The sequence below is a fragment of the Acipenser ruthenus genome, chromosome 6, assembly GCF_902713425.1.
Source record: "Acipenser ruthenus chromosome 6, fAciRut3.2 maternal haplotype, whole genome shotgun sequence".
Lineage (NCBI taxonomy): Eukaryota > Metazoa > Chordata > Actinopteri > Acipenseriformes > Acipenseridae > Acipenser > Acipenser ruthenus.
The window spans coordinates 33,043,727-33,065,383 of record NC_081194.1 but is presented as its reverse complement, the minus strand read 5'-3'; the positions used below and the strand labels follow the sequence as shown (position 1 = coordinate 33,065,383).

Below are 21,657 nucleotides of genomic sequence, written 5' to 3'. Positions count from 1 at the left end.
CCCTGACCGATTCTCTCATATTACTGAATTACAAATGGTACATTGAAATTTCGTTCTGTTTGATATTTTATTTTAAAACACTGAAATTCAAAATCAATTATTGTAAGGTGACATTTTATGTTGGGAAATATTTTTAAGAAAAATAAAAAACTGAAATACCTTGCTTGCATAAGTATTCAACCCGTGCTGTGGAAGCTCCCAGTTTACACAGATGAAAGAAATTACCTTACCATTGGCCTCCACCTGTAAACCATTAAAGTTGCTGTCACATTTTCTGGATAAAAACCCCACTGTTGAAGAAGCATTGGTCAGACTGTGAATCTGAAGGAAAATGAAGACCAAAGAGCATTCTACAGAAGTTAGAGATAAAGTAATGGAAATGCACAGATTAAGGAAATAATATCCAAGTGTCTGGATGTCCCAGTGAGCACAGCTGGATCAATAATCAGGAAGTGGAAGCTGCATCACACCACCCAGGCACTGCCAAGAAAAGGCCGTCCCGCAAAACTCAGCACTCAAACAAGAAGGAGACTTGTGAGAGAAGCCACAGAGAGGCCAACAATCACTTTGAAGGAGCTACAGAGTTCAGTGGCTGGGAGTGGAGTAATGGTGCACCAGTCAACTGTATCAAGAGCTCTGCATAACACTGGCCTGTATGGGAGGGTGGCAAGAAAGAAGCCGTTACTCAAAAAGAACCATCTGAAAGCACATCTGGAGTTTGCCAGAAAGCATGAGAGTGACCCAGCTGCGATGTGGGAAAAGGTTTTGTGGTCAGATGAGACCAAGATAGAGCTTTTTGGCCAAAACTCAAAGCGCTATGTGTGTCGCAAACCTAAAACTGCCCATGCCTCAAGACACACCATCCCTACAGTGAAGTATGGTGGTGGCAGCATCATGCTGTGGGGATGCTTCTCATCAGCAGGGTCTGGGCAACTTGTTAAAATTGAAGGAAGAACGGATGGAGCAAAATACAGGGAAATACTGCAAGAGAACATGCTTCAGTCCGCTAAAAAACTGAAGCTTGGGAGGAAATTCACCTTTCAGCAGGACAATGATCCCAAGCACAAGGCCAAAGCAACATTGGAGTGGCTCAAGAACAAAAAGGTAAATGTCCTACAGTCGCCCAGTCAAAGTCCTGATCTCAATCCCATTGAGAATCTGTGGCACTATTTGAAAATTGCGGTCCACAAGCGTCGACCAACCAACCTGAACAACCTGGAGCAAATCTGCCAAGAAGAATGGGCCAAAATCACTCCGACACTGTGTGCAAAGCTGGTACATACTTACCCCAAAAGACTTAAAGCTGTTATTGCAGAGAAAGGTGGCTCTACCAAATATTAATGTGTGGGGGTTGAATACTCATGCAAGCAAGATATTTCAGTTTTTTTATTTTTCTTAAAAATATTTCCCAACATAAAACAAATGTCACCTTACAATAATTGATTTTGAGTTTGTGTTTTAAAATAAAATATCAAAACAGAACGAAATTTCAATGTACCATTTGTAATTCAGTAATATGAGAGAATTGGTCAGGGGTCTGAATACTTTTGCAAGGCACTGTATATATTTTATAGATAGATAGATAGATACAGACGTGCTCAAATTTGTTGGTACCCTTACAGCTCATTGAAATAATGCTTCATTCCTCCTGAAAAGTGATGAAATTAAAAGCTATTTTATCATGTATATTTGCATGCCTTTGGTATTTCATAGAATAAAGCAAAGAAGCTGTGAAAAGAATTATTGCTTATTCTACAAAGATATTCTAAAATGGCCTGGACACATTTGTTGGTACCCCTTAGAAAAGATAATAAATAATTGGATTATAGTGATATTTCAAACTAATTAGTTTCTTTAATTAGTATCACACATGTCTCCAATCATATCAGTCATTCAGCCTATTTAAATGGAGAAAAGTAGTCACTGTGCTGTTTGGTATCATTGTGTGCACCACACTGAACATGGACCAGAGAAAGCAAAGGAGAGAGTTGTCTGAGGAGATCAGAAAGAAAATAATAGACAAGCATGGTAAAGGTAAAGGCTACAAGACCATCTCCAAGCAGCTTGATGTTCCTGTGACAACAGTTGCAAATATTATTAAGAAGTTTAAGGTCCATGGAACTGTAGCCAGCCTCCCTGGGCACGGCCGCAAGAGGAAAATCGACCCCAGATTGAACAGAAGGATAGTGTGAATGGTAGAAAAAGAACCAAGGATAACTGCCAAAGAGATACAAGCTGAACTCCAAGGTGAAGGTACCCCAGTTTCTGATTGCACCATCCGTCGCTTTTTGAGCGAAAGTGGGCTCCATGGAGAAGACCCAGGAGGACTCCACTTTTGAAAGAAAAACATAAAAAAGCCAGACTGGAATTTGCTAAAATGCATATTGACAAGCCACAATCCTTCTGGGAGAATGTACTTTGGGCAGATGAGTCAAAACTGGAGCTTTTTGGCAAGTCACATCAGCTCTATGTTCACAGACGAAAAAATGAAGCTTTCAAAGAAAAGAACACCATACCTACAGTGAAACATGGAGGAGGCTCGGTTATGTTTTGGGGCTGCTTTGCTGCGCCTGGCACAGGGTGCCTTGAATCTGTGCAGGGCATAATGAAATCAAGACTATCAAGGCATTCTGGAGCGAAACGTACTGCCCAGTGTCAGAAAGCTCTGTCTCAGTCGCAGGTCATGGGTCCTCCAACAGGATAATGACCCAAAACACACAGCTAAAAGCACCCAAGAATGGATAAGAACAAAACATTCAAAACAGACTATTCTGAAGTGGCCTTCTATGAGTCCTGATCTGAATCCTATCGAACATCTATGGAAAGAGGTGAAACTTGCAGTCTGGAGAAGGCACCCATCAAACCTGAGACAGCTGGAGCACTTTGCTCAGGAAGAGTGGGCCAAACTACCCGTTAACAGGTGCAGAAGTCTCATTGAGAGCTACAGAAAACATTTGATTGCAGTGATTGCCTCTAAAGGTTGTGCAACAAAATATTAGGTTAGCGGTCCCATCATTTTTGTCCATGCCATTTTCATTTGTTTTATTATTTACAATATTATGTTGAATAAAAAATCAAAAGCAAAGTCTGATTTCTATTAAATATGGAATAAACAATGGTGGATGCCAATTACTTTTGTCAGTTTCAAGTTATTTCAGAGAAAATTATGCATTCTTCGTTTTTTGTGGAGGGGTACCAACAAATTTGAGCACGTCTGTATATTGTAGGGATATACAGAGCGCAGTATATCCTGGGACACTATCACCCTTCATGTAAATGTGCTTTATTTTGCTCTTATCAGCCCCTATTTTACTGCATTTAATCCTGTACTTCAGAATACTGTAATCTGCCAAGTTTTTAACCTGTAGTACTTTGTATTTAATCACATCCTGATGTAACTATCACTATTTAATCATATCCTGATGTAACTATCACTATTACCTGCTGTATTATTGAATTGTGGTTTGTCAAACTTGTACTTTACTTGTTTTATTGTATTTCTTGCTCTTATTGTATTACTTGTATTGTAACGCTTGAAATGTTTTTGCTTACGATTGTAAGTCGCCCTGGATAAGGGCGTCTGCTAAGAAATAAATAATAATAATAATAATAAAGTATACTCGTGCAGTAATGAGTTTGTTCTGAACACTACTACATTGTGTCTAATTACATATGAACGTGTCCCTGAATGACTACTCTCCCTTATAAATGTTTGGCTGAGTTACAGTACAAAATTCCATATGTTCATTATTGCACTTACATGTGTTAAGATGTGCTTCTATTGTTTCCAGGCAGTTAAACAGAAATGGTGGTAATTAGACATGTGGTAACAACAAGCAGTGGTAATAAAGAGGTATAATGCAGCTATGTTCCCACTGTATACCCCCGTAAGTACCTTGCTTTGGCAGGGGAAACCAAAGCTGTACTAGCAGGCTAAATATTTCAGATCCTGGACAGTATAGACTCTCAAGCAATCTTTACCATGGTACAGAAACCTTGGTCATTGGTTCAACCATGAAAATCCTTCAACTAAATGCTGAACTTCTCTCGGCTGCTAAGCATTCTCCAGTCCCTAGCCTATGTATAGCTCAAGTATAGAAGGCGCTGGGGCACCACCAAACCCAAGTATGCAAGCACACACACGCACGCACACACACGTGTGTGTGTCACTAAATATGAATTGCGAACACAGCAAATCTACAGCACCGTTTTTCTCCACTGCACATACACAGTTTTGATTTTCAAGGTTTGACAGGCAAAGTGGCAGCGATTTTATGTGAGGTTTGGGGGGTAAATCCAACCTACAGGAAATGGTAACTGATGGATAACAGCAGCCTTGCATGTGCTTCCCTTCAGCTTAATTCTTCTAGTAGATTAAATTAATATGGTTGAATAATTACTTTATGAAACCAGTCTTGGAACTAAATTATGAAGGGAAGCTTCAGGTGAAAAGATTAGGAAGTCATCAGCCTGGTTTAAAACTCAAGCAGTCCTCAAAAGACAGAGGTATGGAGTATATGTGGAAGTTTACAACAGCATGATACGAAAAAAAGAAGTGCTTTCCCTACTTGGACACAAATAGGAGTGAATGACTTAAAATATCTTTCTGAAAAAATGAAGAAACACAAATTGTGTAGATGCCATTTAGACAACTCAATAAAATCTAGCAATTTTCAGAAGTGTAAATATTGCAACACAGTGGGCTAAAGCTATTGTGTGGGAATAAGAAAGCAGAAAAAGGAAGTAGACAGGAACCGGTTCATTCTGTCAAAATCAATTGAGCGTGTACAGTTTCATATTGAATTGGCATTACGTGATGATGATGGAACAGAATCAGCATTGAATCCAGGAGTGCTTCGAGGTTTAGTGGATTTTTGTATCCAGTAATAAGTGCAATGGAGAAGCATGTGAGCACTGCTACAGTGTTTAAGGGTACTTTAAAAACTATACAGAACGAGCTGCTGACTGCATGCTGCAGTTGAGAAGCACCGAATATGTGGCTGTACAAGCCGACTATACAACAGATGTGTCAACAGATGTGTCAGTCAGTATTGGTTTATCAGTATAATGATGGAAACAGTAAAGTTGTTTTATGGTTTTACACATTTGAAAGACTCTCATGCAGAATCAATTGCTACAGCTTTGCTTGATCAACTACATATTGTTTTCTCAGAGCTTCCGAAAGGGGCTGCAATGCACTGGTACTTCAATATTTGGACAGTTAATATAATCTACAAGTAACAAGAGGGTCCCTTTAATCCCTTTCAGACAATTGAATGGTCTGGTGACTGAGTCCACTGCTATTCCTGAGGCCAGGGGATTTATTAGAATGCTGGGAGTTCCTTTTCTATCTTTTTGTCCCCCCTTGACATAATGCCCCATGTTGACATGTTGTACAGTCAGCTCCAACAACTAGATACTGGCACAGTATATGTTGAGAGAGTTACTACCGAAGCAGGAATCCATTGAGGATCTGGGTTCAAAATTGCTGGACGAGTCTGAGTTTCCCCAGACGCAGAACCGAAATGAAAACAATGGAGCAAGTGGCACAAGAACTGTGTGACATTATAACGGTTCATGCAAATGAACACTTTGAATTCACAAAACATCTGGTGAGTGCATAGTTATTGCAAAGTTTCAAAGACATAACCAATGCTTCCATTGCAAGCATTAACTGACAGTGCAAGCATATCCACTGTTGAACAAAGAAAGAGCTTTTGATTATAACCGGATGCCAGAATTCCATGGTGCTAAGGCACTATTTTGGTTGCAGGACACATTTTCCAGAGACTATGAAATTATTGCAAATTCTAATTTCAACACCTATGACAATGATGGAATTGAAGAGATGCTTCTCTGTTATCAAGAGGATAACAATTTTAAGAAACACGATGAACCGGGATCAACTGAACACATGAGTGATGCAGTCAGTGGAGAAACTGCTGATCCAAGAGATAACGGACTTCAACAAAAGAACTATTGAGAAGTTTGCTGTTCTAAAGAAAGATTGCTGGGAAAAATTCCTTCACCGCACTGCCCCCTTCTACCTCCAATCCATCGCGTCTCCGTACACCCCCTCTCGCCCTCTCCGCTCCTCCTCCTGGCTGACTAATCATGCCTTCCCTCTACTCTCTGTCTTCCCGTGCCCGTCCTTCACTTTCGTAGCCCATCTATGGTGGAATTAGCTACCGGAGAACTCCAGGACTCACTGCCTGCCGCCGCCTCCTAAACACCCACCTGTTTAGACTACAAGTCTAGATCTCTTGAACTAGTCCTCCTATTATGCACTGGACTTCCCTGACCTACGCACAAAGTTACTGGATCCTCAGCTAACGAACTATCCTTGCACTATTATATCATTGTAGATAGAACTTGTAATCCTAACTGGCTGCATCCATTTTCATATTGTATTTTAGTTGTATTTATTTCCACTTACTGTAAACTATACTACAGGGTTAGAAACTCCTGCTCGCCCGAGGTGAAATAAATCTGATGAGGACTAGTTGATGTCTGTGTCTCAGTAGCCGAGTACTTACGTACATACTCTCACGTTCAGAGTGTTGCATTAAAAAAATACAGGAAAGTCAATTATCTAACAGGATGTAGCAGTGGTGAATAAGCATTCATAATGCTTACAACATAGTCACTTGGAACTGAAACCTCCCTTCATCTCCCCTGCAATGCCAACCACACTATGATGTTTAACATTTTGAGTTCTCCCTCTACGCGGGATGGAACGTTTATTTGGGCGTTTGAATTTATTGAAACACGATGCATCTTTGAAGTAAGTGTAAAGTCATTTTACAAAAATGTGGAGACTTATACCGGGTTGCAACCCCCCACCACAAAAGAAAAAAAAAAAAAAAAAAGACTGAAGATGTGATTAGCAAAGGGGGCTGGTTGTACTAACAAGGTCAAAAAATAGGCCACGTTTTACAAAAACATTTTAAACTAATAAATAAACAATTACCACAATGAACATTATCGTAATATGTTGCTTAAAACATAACACCACAATATATTAATAATACAGTTGAGTTCTTACCTATAAACAACAGTAACATGTTTAAAGTTTGGGACTCGCTGTCTGTAGTTTGGTGTTTACATTATCGTCAGCATATTTTAAGTGATTGGAAGCTAAAATTACTTTAAAAAAAAAAACACATTTTTCTTATACCAATACAATTAGTTCATTTGAAAACCAGGCTTTAAATCACTGATAATAGGTGCATAGGCGGCGATTCCGTGAGTGCTCTGGGGCTCAAGTACCAATGGGGGGAAATATAATATAAGGTCCCGCATAGTGCAAATAAATCACCGGTTCTGTCAAATGAAATTAGGTGTCAATCAGAACTGTTACTGCAGTGTTCAAAAAGTAAAACATTCACTGGCTGCTCTGACAAACCATAAGGCAATCCTTCACATATTCAAATCCATTTATACAAAGTCCCCCAGCTTTCTTGAAAAGATCTGCATTTCCCTCGTTTTTCTTTTGTATTTGTTATGATTCTCATGTGACTATATGCAATGTAAGCGGGAAACTAAAATACTACACACTGTAAACAAGAAAATTGATGTCTCTAAAAAGGCTAAAAATGCGTCTGCAGCAGATCACGTAAAGCAGTATCCAGCAGGAGTTCACACAGCGATGGAGGTAAGCTCTTCTGTATGACCTGCAACGTTACTGTAGATCACTACTGAAACTCGTCAGTTGACAGCAAGTATTCACCGAAAGAGAAAGGCAGAAATCCAGAGCAGTACCACGACTGCTTTACTTGCAAAGAAACAAAAAACGATGACTTCAATATTCCAAAAGTCCACTTATTAAATTTTGACCTGACAGAGGTGTTTGTTTGTGCAAATATCCCTTTTGAAAATTGGGCAACCAAAAGTTATGGAACTTCTTCAGACAGAGTGTAGCAAATGTTGGAGTGATTCCTTCATCAGCCCAGCTGAGATGTGAATACTTACCTAAAGTTGCCGAGTATCACAAGCAGGAGATTATTGAATTGGTAAAACAGTCTGGTTGCTTGTCAGTGGTCACACTGACGAGTCGACTGATGCCCAAGATCAGTATGGGTTACACATTGCATTTGTTTTGCAAGACCCGTGACACTGCCATGAATTTTAAAGAAAATTCCCGCGATTTTCACAGGGCCTTATGTATAAAACAGTGTTTATTTTAGTCTATTTTAGTCGGTTATTGGTAATTCCAACTTAGGCACTTCACATAAGAACTAGTAAGTTTACAGCAGGACTAGCAAGTTTCAAAAGTTACTAGTCCTTTGGACTAGTACCACAATATTGTTAGCTTCTAACCCTGATACTGTATTATATATTAAGCTTGCATTGTAACCCTGTACTGCCCTGTAACATCTAAAAGTCACCCTGGATAAAGGTGTCTGATAGCCGTGGAAGACTGTAACTCCTTTAGAGTTGCCTCCCTGACTAGTGCCCTTCTCGCCCGGATACTCAAGTTTTTGAGGACGGCCTGTTCTAGGCAGATTCACAGCTGTGCCATATTCTCTCCATTTCTTAATAATGGACTTTACTGTGCTCCGGGGGATATTCAATGCCTTGGAAATGTTCTTATATCCTACCCCTGATTGGTGCTTTTGAAGAACCTTATTCCGGATTTGCTTTGAATGTTCCTTCGTCTTCATGATGTAGTTTTTGTTAGCAAATGTACTAACCAACTGTGGGACCTCCCAGAGACAGGTGTATTTAATCTGAAATCATGTGAAACACCTTAATTGCACACAGGTGGACCCCATTCAACTAATTATGTGACTTCTAAAGAATTGGTTGCACCAGAGCTTATTTAGGTGTGTCATAGCAAAGGGGGTGAATACTTATGCAATCAATTATTTTCTGTTTTATATTTGTAATTAATTAGAACAATTTGTAGATTTTATTTTTCACTTTGCCATTATGGACTTTTTTTGTGTAGATCAGTGGCAAAAACTCCTAATTAAATCCAGTTTGATTCCATGTTGTAACACAATAAAAATGTGGAAAAGTCCAAGGGGGGTGAATACTTTTGAGAGCCATTGTACCTGAAACCGAAGAAGACTTCCAGCATAACATCTCCCTAGCCATCTTTCTTTCAAGAGTCATCCAGGAAAATAAAATACCCAGGATCTGGTTCAAAGCAAAGGTCTCAAAGATCTCAGAAAGACCATCGACTTGCAGTAAGTTACAACCCTATCTCTGTGCTAAGCTGCATGTACAAATTACTTGAAAGGCTTATACTTCAAGGAATTGCCCCACCCGTTGATGGTATCCCAAGTGTAGATCAAGCAGCTTTCAGACCAAACCGCAATATCCTCATATAAAGTAATTTATTTTAGAATAGGATTTGGAATCTCATGAAAGAGAACAGTAGAAATCCTACTTGCACAAGTTATATTGATGGGCTACTTTCTGATCACTCAAAAAAAGATCTTATAAACTTGCCGATTTTCTTCAAAAGAAACCTTTACAATCCCTGCACCCTTATTAAGAGGGAAAATAAATGTACAACTTGCCCCATTTTGTCTGAAAGGCAAGAACAATAATGTTTATTTTACAAACCCACCTGGAAACACATCAGGCCACATTAACAAGTTATTTAAAAATAAATAAATAAAAGGGGGGGGTGGGGGTGGTACATCAAACATTATCATATGAGGCCCCTAGTACTCATAAGCAGTACACCAGCAACCCAGGACCCGAAGAGCCACTCTCAATCTCTTAACCCCTTGCAGCCTCCATTGGTTATGTTCAATTCCCCTAGCGGTCTTTAGGTGGCTACCATTGGCCATGTTCAATTTTGCTTCCCTTCTTAGCTATGTAAACTATATTTTAAGGTAACAATTTATAAAAAATAAAAAAAGTGTTCTTGTTGAAAACATATCTCCTATAATAAAAGAAACACATGTTTTGTTAGGGTGAAAATGGCAAGGGTCTGGAAATAAAAAATAAATAAATAAATAAATAAAATTCTCACTCTACTGTCTCAAATACGTTTTTTTCTTTTACCGCACTTTAAAAGACAGTGTGGTAAAAATGGTCATACAATTCTTGGCTGTGGGGTGACATCTATGACAAAAGCGCTTGGCTGTAAAGGGGTTAATCCACCATGTACTACACCAAAATATGAATTCTGAAAATAACTTACCAAGTTGCCATTGTTTCATTCTCCAAGGTCACAAATGCCATTCCCAGGGGTTTGGAGGGAACAGTTTCTTTCTCCTTCATGTACTCTTCTTCAAATTTTTTTTCAGCACTGGTGTAGTAATCAATGGCATCTACCTGTTAGAAGTGATACCAATTATTTATTTATTTATTTACATATAAAACAGTCCTCAAATTCTGTATTTTTTTTAAATTCCACAATAACCCAATGTTACCATTTTCAGCATGTTACCACCATGTTAGTAGATGTCTATATTCAGTGAAGAATATACGACCCCAATCTTCTAAAGTTTATGTAGGTAATTTGTTAGCTGAGATTTGGTTTACAGTGGATTGAGTTTACTGGGATAAATTTATTATAAAATAAAATGACCCTTTGAATTGTTTAATTAAAACTACCACAAGATGGTGCTATTATGTACATAATGCTAGTGGGAGAGACAGCAGGAGACATGGTAAATCAACTAAACAATTGAGATAGTAAGTGGCACAGTTCATTAATGCTCGATTCTTTCACTTCTAGTCTGATGGATTAGGGCAGCAATGAGCTTAGTGGTCTCTCAACTCAGCAGACTTTAGAAACCACCTCACATATCTCTGAGGATGTTATTTAGAATCCCTACTGCTGCAAGAAGCCTGCCTATTTATCATACAGCAATACGATTTTAAGGGCGGGGCACTTGTGTTCATTGCTCAAACCGAACCATCTGAGTATGCACAGGACACTGTCATTTTAAAGGGGGTGTGGTTTTAGATATTTTCCTGGTAATCTCTTATCAACCTGTTACTGGGAACTCCAGAGTTGTATTGCATGTACGTACCTTCTCACACCCCTTGAGGTTGCAGCAGCACAAGTAACCACAAGGCCTGGGGTTGATTGTTGCAACCTCCCTTTTTTGTTCCAATCGTTTTTTGTAATAGATTAAATTCTTCTCTGCCCTCTTCCTGAAAGTGGAGGCAAACAGAGTTCAATATTCCAATTAAAAGTCAAGCTGATAGAACTTAATGAAGATATTTGTGTTTCAAATGCAGACATACAGTGCCTTGCGAAAGTATTCGGCCCCTTTGAACTTTGCGACCTTTTGACACATTTCAGGCTTCAAACAAAGATATGGAACTGTAATTTTTTGTGAAGAATCAACAACAAGTGGGACACAATCATGAAGTGGAACGAAATTTATTGGATATTTCAAACTTTTTTAACAAATAAAAAACTGAAAAATTGGGCGTGCAAAATTATTCAGCCCCTTTACTTTCAGTGTAGCAAACTCTCTCCAGAAGTTCAGTGAGGATCTCTGAATGATCCAATGTTGACCTAAATGACTAATGATGATAAATAGAATCCACCTGTGTGTAATCAAGTCTCCGTATAAATGCACCTGCACTGTGATAGTCTCAGAGGTCCGTTTAAAGCGCAGAGAGCATCATGAAGAACAAGGAACACACCAGGCAGGTCCGAGATACTGTTGTGGAGAAGTTTAAAGCCGGATTTGGATACAAAAAGATTTCCCAAGCTTTAAACATCCCAAGGAGCACTGTGCAAGCGATAATATTGAAATGGAAGGAGTATCAGACCACTGCAAATCTACCAAGACCTGGCCGTCCCTCTAAACTTTCAGCTCATACAAGGAGAAGACTGATCAGAGATGCAGCCAAGAGGCCCATGATCACTCTGGATGAACTGCAGAGATCTACAGCTGAGGTGGGAGACTCTGTCCATAGGACAACAATCTGCACAAATCTGGCCTTTATGGAAGGGTGGCAAGAAGAAAGCCATTTCTTAAAGATATCCATAAAAAGTGTCGTTTACAGTTTGCCACAAGCCATCTGGGAGACACACCAAACATGTGGAAGAAGGTGCTCTGCTCAGATGAAACCAAAATCGAACTTTTTGGCAACAATGCAAAACGTTATGTTTGGCGTAAAAGCAACACAGCTCATCACCCTGAACACACCATCCCCACTGTCAAACATGGTGGTGGCAGCATCATGGTTTGGGCCTGCTTTTCTTCAGCAGGGACAGGGAAGATGGTTAAAATTGATGGGAAGATGGATGGAGCCAAATACAGGACCATTCTGGAAGAAAACCTGATGGAGTCTGCAAAAGACCTGAGACTGGGACGGAGATTTGTCTTCCAACAAGACAATGATCCAAAACATAAAGCAAAATCTACAATGGAATGGTTCACAAATAAACATATCCAGGTGTTAGAATGGCCAAGTCAAAGTCCAGACCTGAATCCAATCGAGAATCTGTGGAAAGAACTGAAAACTGCTGTTCACAAATGCTCTCCATCCAACCTCACTGAGCTCGAGCTGTTTTGCAAGGAGGAATGGGCAAAAATTTCAGTCTCTCGATGTGCAAAACTGATAGAGACATACCCCAAGCGACTTACAGCTGTAATCGCAGCAAAAGGTGGCGCTACAAAGTATTAACTTAAGGGGGCTGAATAATTTTGCACGCCCAATTTTTCAGTTTTTTATTTGTTAAAAAAGTTTGAAATATCCAATAAATTTCGTTCCACTTCATGATTGTGTCCCACTTGTTGTTGATTCTTCACAAAAAATTACAGTTTCATATCTTTATGTTTGAAGCCTGAAATGTGGCAAAAGGTCGCAAAGTTCAAAGGGGCCGAATACTTTCGCAAGGCACTGTAGCTATCGGTTTCATGAAAAAATAGATCAGCATCCACAATATGTACATATAGAAATGTGGCACAGACAGACACCTCTATATATCCCCAGGTGCTGATATGGTACTCAATTCCTATAGAATGTCCTTAGCATGTTTATTCACAACTGGTTAAGTAGTGCATATGTAAAAATGTAAGCAGTGGACAACAAGAATGTATTCAATAATGAAATACTCAAAAATAGTCCAGGATGTACTTCAGGAAACTTCTCTTTTGCCCAACTGTGTTTAAAAGAACACTGCAGTGTTTTTTGTTTTGTTTTGTTTTTAATTGTTTTTTATAATGGGAAATGACAGAGAGTAGTATTTATGAACAATTACTGTTTGTGGTTTATTCCAATTGAATGCATTTAATTGTATATTTGTTGTTGTGTTGGGAGAAAGGTTCCCATGTGGAATCTACACACAGTAGGAATTAGACTGCAGAGCATTTTAATTTATTTATGTTTGCTATTTTTTAAAGGGTCCCTTGAACAGATGTTAAGAACCTACATTCTAATACATATAAAACACAAGCCTGAAAGTCTGAGACTAAACAGTGTGTGTGTGTGGAACGGGTATGTATGTGTGTGTGTGGAATGGGTATGTGTGTACGTGTGGCATGGATATGTGTGGAACGGGTATATGTGTGTGTGTGTGTGTGTGTGTGTGTGTGTGTGGAACGGGTATGTGTGTGCGTGTGGCATGGATATGTGTGGAACGGGTATATGTGTGTGTGTGTGTGTGTGTGTGTGGAACGGGTATGTGTGTGTGTGTGTGTGTGTGTGTATGTATGTGTGTGTGTTTGTGGAACGGGTGTGTGTGCGTGTGGCATGGATATGTGTGGAACGGGTATGTGTGTGCGTGTGTGTGTGTGTGTGTGGCATGGGTATGTGTGTGGGGAATATTGGATGACAGGGAGGGAGTTAAAATCCTCCCTGCTAAGACACATGTGGGAATGTGGCTGGAGCCATCAATTGAATAAATGTTTAAATGATAAATTAAGGCTCCAGCTACAGGTGTATAAATAAGGTGATCACAGGTGGTGAAATGGTTAGTGTGTTAAATGTGAAGGATTGTCAGTGTTCCGTGCTGTCTCGTCCGGTCTGTTTATGTGCGTCTGTGAGTGTTTTGTATAGTCCTTTTGTTTTGGCCCGTGCGCCGTTTTGTTGATGAATGTGTTTTGTTCGTGTCCATTCTGTGTTGTACTTAAAAGTGTTTGTAGAGTTTTGTGAAACTGTTTATTTTGGCCACCGTTCCAATGTTAGTTTATTGTTATTTGTTTTATAATTAAATGTGCACATTCATGCTTTACTGCAGCCCTTCTGTGTCAGAGTCTCCCTTCCTGGTCTATACACCATTGCCAGTGACGCTGTCCTGTCACAGAGAGCCTGAGGGACAAAGCTTGACAATCAATAGTTTGACAGAATACCAAAAGACATTCCTACCTTTCTTTGGCCAGATAGATTAGTTTTGCAACATCATAGCACAGACTGACTTCTAAGATGTTAAATTCTGGGTAAGCCTCACTAAAATGAAGTAAAACAGAAATAAATTAGAAAAACAGTGCTTACTAAACCTTCACTCTTTTCCCTTCAACTGGCAAGTTTCTCACCATTGCTATTTCAGCAATACCCTCTCTCCCTCACATTCTTTTTCCTCCTAAAGGTCTGAGACTTCTGTATTGTTATCAGTATTTATATAAAAGTGTAACAAGGTACCAGACTGCCTTACAAATTTACAGTAACAACCAGCAAGTATAACCTTTGTTCACATGAAGTCACCTACCTTTTCCAAATAAGAATAAAACTGAAAATGGCAAATCATACCCAAGCAGATAAAGCATCACATAACTACAAAGAGGTACAAAATGAATTGAAGTCAATGCCATATAACTGTAATGTGTAATTTCTGATGCAGATGTGCATAACACTGATAATATTTTTTTATTTAATTTGTACTTGATGCATATATGTATAATGTATGGTGTATTGTGTAATGCAATATCAACTCTGTTTATAGTGCAGGGAGTACGATTTTGAAAAAGCTCACTCTCAGCTAACACAACAAAAAGTTCATGAAGTCTCTTAAACACCAGGATGCATCTAATTAAAATGGCACCGAGATGCAGTGAAAACTGACTGGTCAATGTACCGGCACTATTGAGCCAGGTCAGCATCACCACAGACATCAACAAATATCTCTGAAGGCATTCTGTATACGCAACTACTCTATTGGCTGACAATAATACATTGCCTTAACTTTTAATTACACCTATTACATGTCAACCATTCAAATAATCTTTAAAATATAAATGCATTTACTTTCTACTTACTTAAAGTACCCGTTGAGAGATTCTTTATTTGCATCTTTTGATATGGAACTTATAAATAAGGTACGTTTCACCTAACAAGGAAAAAACACACTGAATTTCTTAATGAAGCATATGTAGAAGCACATAAAGCGTCCCCCAAACTTAAAATTCCCCAAAACATTAGCCAATATTGAAGATAAATACACTGTGTTTGTTTATCAGAACTGTACCTTGTCTAGTTATTGCAGCAGAGTTGGAATCCAAATGATAGAAAACAGAGATTCCACTTATCATAACATACACTATATAAAAATCACACTTGGAAAAACAGCAGTTTTAAAGTTTAATAAAAGTTAACATCATGTATTAATTTGTCTGGTACTTACAGAGTCATTGACCTTATATTTCATCTGTGATGTGTGGTGTCTCATTGCTATGACTGTTAGAATGAGATACAAAACTGCAAACACAGTGTGAAGCCATAGAAGGTTGTTACTGAAACGAACCAAGACAAACATTAATTTAAAATATATTTCTTATTATACAACAGAGCAGTCCTTATCTCAACCAACTTTTCACAAATTAAGTATGCAGGAATACAATCCTATCATTCTTAGAAAGAATATCCTGACCGAGTACTTACTTTTTGCTCAAGTTTCCTATTGTAGTTCTCCCAAAACTATAAGGGTCATTGTCTGCATTTAGAAGAAATTAAAAGAAAAAAAACACAATTGGTTTTGATACATTTTGATTGGTTTTCTTGTTAAACAAAATTTCTCATAAGTTACAGTAAAACATGTACAGTATTCCAGCAAAGTGCAAACAATATGAGAATTAATAGTAGACAGGCTTTAAAGCTAGGATTTCAAGACAAGTGTTAGTGAAATTGCATCAAAAACATAACCTCTTTCCTAGTTAGGTTTGCACTCCACTTACTTAGAAAGCTGGCTTTGTTTAGATTGTGCAAAGGTATTTAGCTGAAGAGAACGGTGTTCATGTCATAATGGTAACATCTTAACAGACTATAATAAATAAGGCACAGAGAGCTCCCTACTACATAGAACAGTACCATTTTAAAAATGAAAATGCTTGTTTGCTGTAGCATCTGCTTCTTTCAAAACTACATAACAAATGGAAGGGTATGACAGTAAATATTTACGGAATTATTTAATTGGCTATAAAATATTTTTTAAATCATTACGCAGGCAACTACATGTAGGTAATTAGTCTTACCTAATAAATTTCCTGTGAGGTTGGCAGGCAGGATAATAGCAACAGATGTGATGCTGAAAACCACTAGAAGGCCAATGAGATGCCTCTGGAAGGACAGGTAGTGCAGGGCATCATTGCCACATTTCTCTTTAATTGTGTCTTCACTACATCCAAGCAAAAAGAATACATGCATGTCAGTAACAGTATACATCCCACACCAAGCCATTACTGTAAAAAGAGAAATCATGGAAGAACCAGAACAAGCAAGTCACTTGCCTAAGATGTGGGGAAGCCGTTCTCAACTTTTATAAGCCAAACTTGTGCAGAAGTAGGTTTCCATGACCTTCCTTGATTACACCATACAACTGTTTACTTTCAGGGTTTCCCTTTTGAAATGCTAGGATTAAGCCCTTATCCATTATCTAAACCAAAAATGTAAGTTACACAGAGCTGTATATTGATGTAAATCACTGACCTACACCATGACCTATAAATTAATCTGTGACAGTTTTGAATATATTTAATTCATTAATGCCTTAAAGTATAAGTCTGAAGTCTTATACTTTTAGCTGAAGAATAAGGAAATGCAGTTTAGCTGTTTACTTTATATTTGACAGTTTTTAACAGTAGTTCCAATATAATTCACTGGACACAAGCGAGGGCTGCAGGAAGAAAGAAACATCTCTGTGAATTGATAAAAGGATAAATGTGCTTCGTGAATTAGAGAGGAGTAAGGAGATTCCCCTTGGCTCGGAGAGCATCCCTCAAAGAGGTGAGACCGAACCAATCAGTCTAGAAGGCTGAGAAGCAACCGATACTTCCCCCAAGGAGAACCTAGAGGTGAATAAATGGGTAGATGACAGAGCTACATTGATTTGGCCAGGGTTCCCTCTTATCTGTTGAACCATGGTTGAGGTGGCTGATTTCTGAATGATGTTTGTCTGCTGAAAAAACCTCTGTTTCACGATGCACCTCTCCCTTTTGTAGAGCTATTGTAGAGCAAGATCTTATAGCCTGTCTAGCCTCCTTCATATCATATCAGACAATCTTTGAGGCTTGTGCCAAATAAAAGCTCACCGTGAAAGGGTATCTCTAACAGAGAAGAGGTTATCATTTGGATGCAACTTCTTGCAGAGATGACATTAGCCACAGCTCTGGCGTGGTATCAAATCTCATCACATTCTACTTGCAGTTGAACCTGCAAAATTGTAGACAGCTGGATCCACAGCATATGCTGATACTTTACTGCATAGACCTGATTACTGACACAAATGCAGCATGTGAAGACAGTGCAATCTTTTTTTTTTTTTTTTTTTTAAATCAGATCCACCCAAAGAAGTAGCTCTAGGACATACCTGCAGTTGGTGTAGCCATGATGGTATCCAGTTTAGGCTGTTTGAAAAGGTGGTTTTTATGATCCACTGGTACCCTGTAGAATTTATCTACTCTGGGCAGGCAGGCATCCTCATGGAAGGCAAACCCCTCAAAGGCTTTTTTTTTATCCCTTGCATCTAAGATGCTAAGGAAGTCATCCTGATCTGCAAAGGTCAGGGGATGAAATCCTTCCTTCTCAGTACGGCATCTGCATCTATCTATCTATCTATCTATATATATCTATAGGAGAGGGGCCATCTGTGTACTCCAAAGTGTCATCCTCAGAGGAGGAGTGAAAGACGTCATCGTCCTAGGGTGGGAGCACCTGGAACATATTGCTCCTGTTTACTTCCAGGTGCAACGGTACCAGAACTTGCTGTGTGGGTTACAGGCTGTAAAGGTAGAGCATGCTTTGACTGCTCATATTCCTTTAGCCATTGAAAAAAATAGATCTTTAGGCATAGGCAGCTGCAGAGGAAATGGATGAGCCGTGGCTGCTGGAGCCTCTATAATGGCTCTATAATGTTTCACCGGCATGTCTCTCTCTCTGTTGCTGCGAGAGTGTGTGGATTTTCTCATTCTTTTCCTTGGAGGAGAAAAACCTGAACTCCGCTGTTCTCTGGGGCTGCATGCTTTTTTAGAAGTAGAGGGTGTAGAACAGCTTTTATCAGAAAGGAAGTGACAGTGGGGAAGAAACTCCCTTGTGAGTCGGAGTGACTGACATATCTACACACATTAACCCTTTGCGGTCCTATGTCGGAACCTGGTCCGACATAGCAATTTTCCCTTTCCGGTCCAATGTCGGACCCTGTCCGACATCATCAAAAAGACGCAACAAACAGGTCTCTAGTCATTTTTTCTCCGGAAAAAGCCGAGAAAACCATTCAATGGCCGAGTGAGACCGATAGGAGCCGAAAAAAGGGTGTATCTCATGAATATTGATAGACCCAACACCACACAGATAACACGGACATAAACAAACAAGATAGCTGCTTCCGCATCCAGCGCTCAAAGAATAATACAAACATTTGCAGAGCTTTTTTTAGATGTTATAGTAATAAAATAACGACTTGGATCACATTATTGAGGAGTTTGGTGATAAAACGAGTGATCAAGAGATGATTTATCGGTATGTACTATTTTTAAGAGGCATTTGAAAAATATAGCGAACAAGGTGTGGGGCGGGGCTGGAGATGCAGTACTGAGTGTCCTGTTGATATGCAGTGCCTTTTAAACCTGTTTTACTGTGAAAAAAAAACACTTTTCAACAGCGCGTCTAAAATAAACTGTGCGTGAAAATAAATTGGACCTGACGCGCCTGACACGCGCTGAATAAATGGACCGCTGAGGGTTAAACATAAATCTGTGGTAGAAGATGGTGAAAGTGGAGAACCACACTTAGAACAAATAGAAGGCATAGAAACAGGAAAAAATGAAAAGAAAAGCTTTTTTTAGCTTTTTTTCTCAAACAAAAATAAAAAAGCAGTAAGCGAAACGCAAACTAGTCCTTACCCAAACATTCACAGGAGAAATCTGGACAACAAAGTCCAACATAGGAGATACAAAGTCCTACACAGGAGATAGAAAGTCCTACGTCCTGGCACTAGGACGCTTCCGTACATAAGGGATATTTCCTCCTTTTTTTACGATACTTTACTGTAGTGTAACACCATTTTATTCATCTGACAGTCATGCAGACGTCTGTCCTGATACTCTAAATAACTAATGGTAATGAATGTTGTGTTGTTACAACTGGATGTGTGGTTCACTGAGTGTATGTAAAATGTAAAGTGTCAAATACATTTTGGTGCCTTCACTATCACACAAATGGGACCAACTAATTAAATGTCAAGTATACTGGACTCAATGCAACATAGATTCATATATTTCACCCCTTACTATGCCAGATATACATATACATATATACAAACAGTATATATCAAGGCTTTGAATTAACAGGTGTATTAAAACAAAAACTGCAGCTTTACTTACTCCATTAGGAAGACAAATGTAATCCAAGAACAATATCCCTATAAAATAAAAAATATAAAACACCACATTTTACTTTGTGCAGAAAATAAAATAGCATCACAATGGTGTTCCCAATTGACATAACTGACAAATCATATGGTGTACAGGGATGGCGAATGCAAGTTATGCATATTTCCTAATTCAGCCTCAATGCATCCATTGTACATGCACCCATGTTAACTAATTGTTAACATCCTGACAACTTTTTACACTTCTAACGTTAAAATCTGTTTCAAAACTCTTTTCAAAATGGCTGCTCTAGTGCACTGAAGTTTGAGATCTGATCATTTAGCTTCAGATTTACCTGGCAAAATAAATATTTATTTTGTGAAAACCCAGATTTATTTTTTCAGATTTAATTGTTGAACAATAATATTTTTCAGATGTATCTGTTAGGTAAATGTTGAATCGCCAACATTACATGTATTTTTTCACGGATTTAGTTGTTATAAATGCTAGCTAAATGCTGACTCACCAAGTGTAATATTATATATATATATATATATATATATATATATATATATATATATATATATATATATAAAAATTCACAGATTTGTGTGTTAGGAATGTTGAATTTGTGATACGCGTTTTCAACATTTATAAATTATATCTGAAAGTACAAATTCAAAACATTTAAGAATGTGTTTGTTAACGGGGGGAGGGGGGGGTGCAACAAAATGTATGCCAAGAAAAGGGGACAGCATAGAAAAAGTTTACGCACCACCAAAAAAAAAAAAAACATAAATCACCATTGGACGGAAAAATATTTTGTCTCGCATTCACGGGATGCACAGGATGGGAAAGGGATGCAGATATGCATATTTGTGGTAATCTAGTGTTTAAAACACTGTTCTGGAATATAACAGCATTGATTAAAATACACCCCTGTCCTGTAGGTCGCAGCAATATTAAGAATATTTACTTGTAGATGTTTCTGGTGCCAAAGTGTCTGTGACAATATAGAAGCAGTTTTTTTTGCTAAGCAGTCATGGGGATTCTCATTAAGATTAACCATCTGCATCTTAGCCATCTACTTCTGACTGTACAAGTACTACAGTGACCGAAGCAGTTGCAACCAGTAGCAATGCAGAAAAATGCAAATGAAAAATACGTTCATATCATCAATGGGAGATGAAGTACTCGTGGCTTGTTTATCGAGACAGCAAGATGTACTGTAGTGTGCGAAAAAGCTGCTGGGCAAAAAAAAAAGCATATACACGCAGATGTACAGATTCTCAAGAATCTTAGCTTAAAAAGACACAGACACAGCGATGCTGTTGCTGTTATTGGAATGCAAAAAAAGATGAACACATGTAGATTAAGGCAACAAACACTGCTTAGAATCCTGGTCTCATTGTCATGGGAACAGTCCACTGGATGGCACAAGAAGAAATAGCAAATGAGCAGTTCTCTTCTGTAATGCGGCTTCAGAGTTTACACACAAAACTCATATTTGATGATTTATACAGACATCACTCATCTGTCACAAACATTCAGCATGCTCTTGCCGATTGTGTAAGAGAAGAAATTCTTCAGGAAGTAAGTGCAAGTCATGTTGGAATTTTGGTTGACGAAACTACCAATATCAACATTAAAAATAAACTGATTGTCATTTGCTTTATGAAGGATGGCAAAGCTACTAATCGACTGATTTGTAATTTTGACGTGCCTGATGGTAGAGCTGAAATGATAACCAATAAAATTCGGTCTGTTCTACAACAGCGTAATATTCCAATAGCTAAAGTCGTCGGTTTGGGGTCTAATGGAGCAGCTGTATTGACAGGGAGACTGTCGGGCGTGAGCACTCGTTTAAAACAACTGAATCTCCGAATTACTTCTGATCATTGTGCAGAACATCATGTCGCACTCTTCTCTT

At 38.7% G+C, this 21,657-nt stretch overlaps 1 protein-coding gene across 3 annotated transcripts in view; it reads right to left on the bottom strand.

The window, feature by feature from the left end:
- tmem63a (transmembrane protein 63A) overlaps positions 1-21,657 on the bottom strand; it is a 69,990-nt gene that overhangs the window by 29,415 nt on the left and 18,918 nt on the right. For all 3 annotated transcript variants that reach the window (XM_034921716.2, XM_059025345.1, XM_059025346.1), the window contains 8 exons: positions 19,740-19,777; positions 16,395-16,537; positions 15,805-15,856; positions 15,548-15,656; positions 15,183-15,253; positions 14,296-14,376; positions 10,998-11,121; positions 10,160-10,293 (listed from right to left, as the gene is read on the bottom strand). In XM_034921716.2, coding sequence (XP_034777607.2) covers positions 10,160-10,293; positions 10,998-11,121; positions 14,296-14,376; positions 15,183-15,253; positions 15,548-15,656; positions 15,805-15,856; positions 16,395-16,537; positions 19,740-19,777 — 752 coding nt within the window. The remainder of the gene's footprint in view (positions 1-10,159; positions 10,294-10,997; positions 11,122-14,295; positions 14,377-15,182; positions 15,254-15,547; positions 15,657-15,804; positions 15,857-16,394; positions 16,538-19,739; positions 19,778-21,657) is intronic.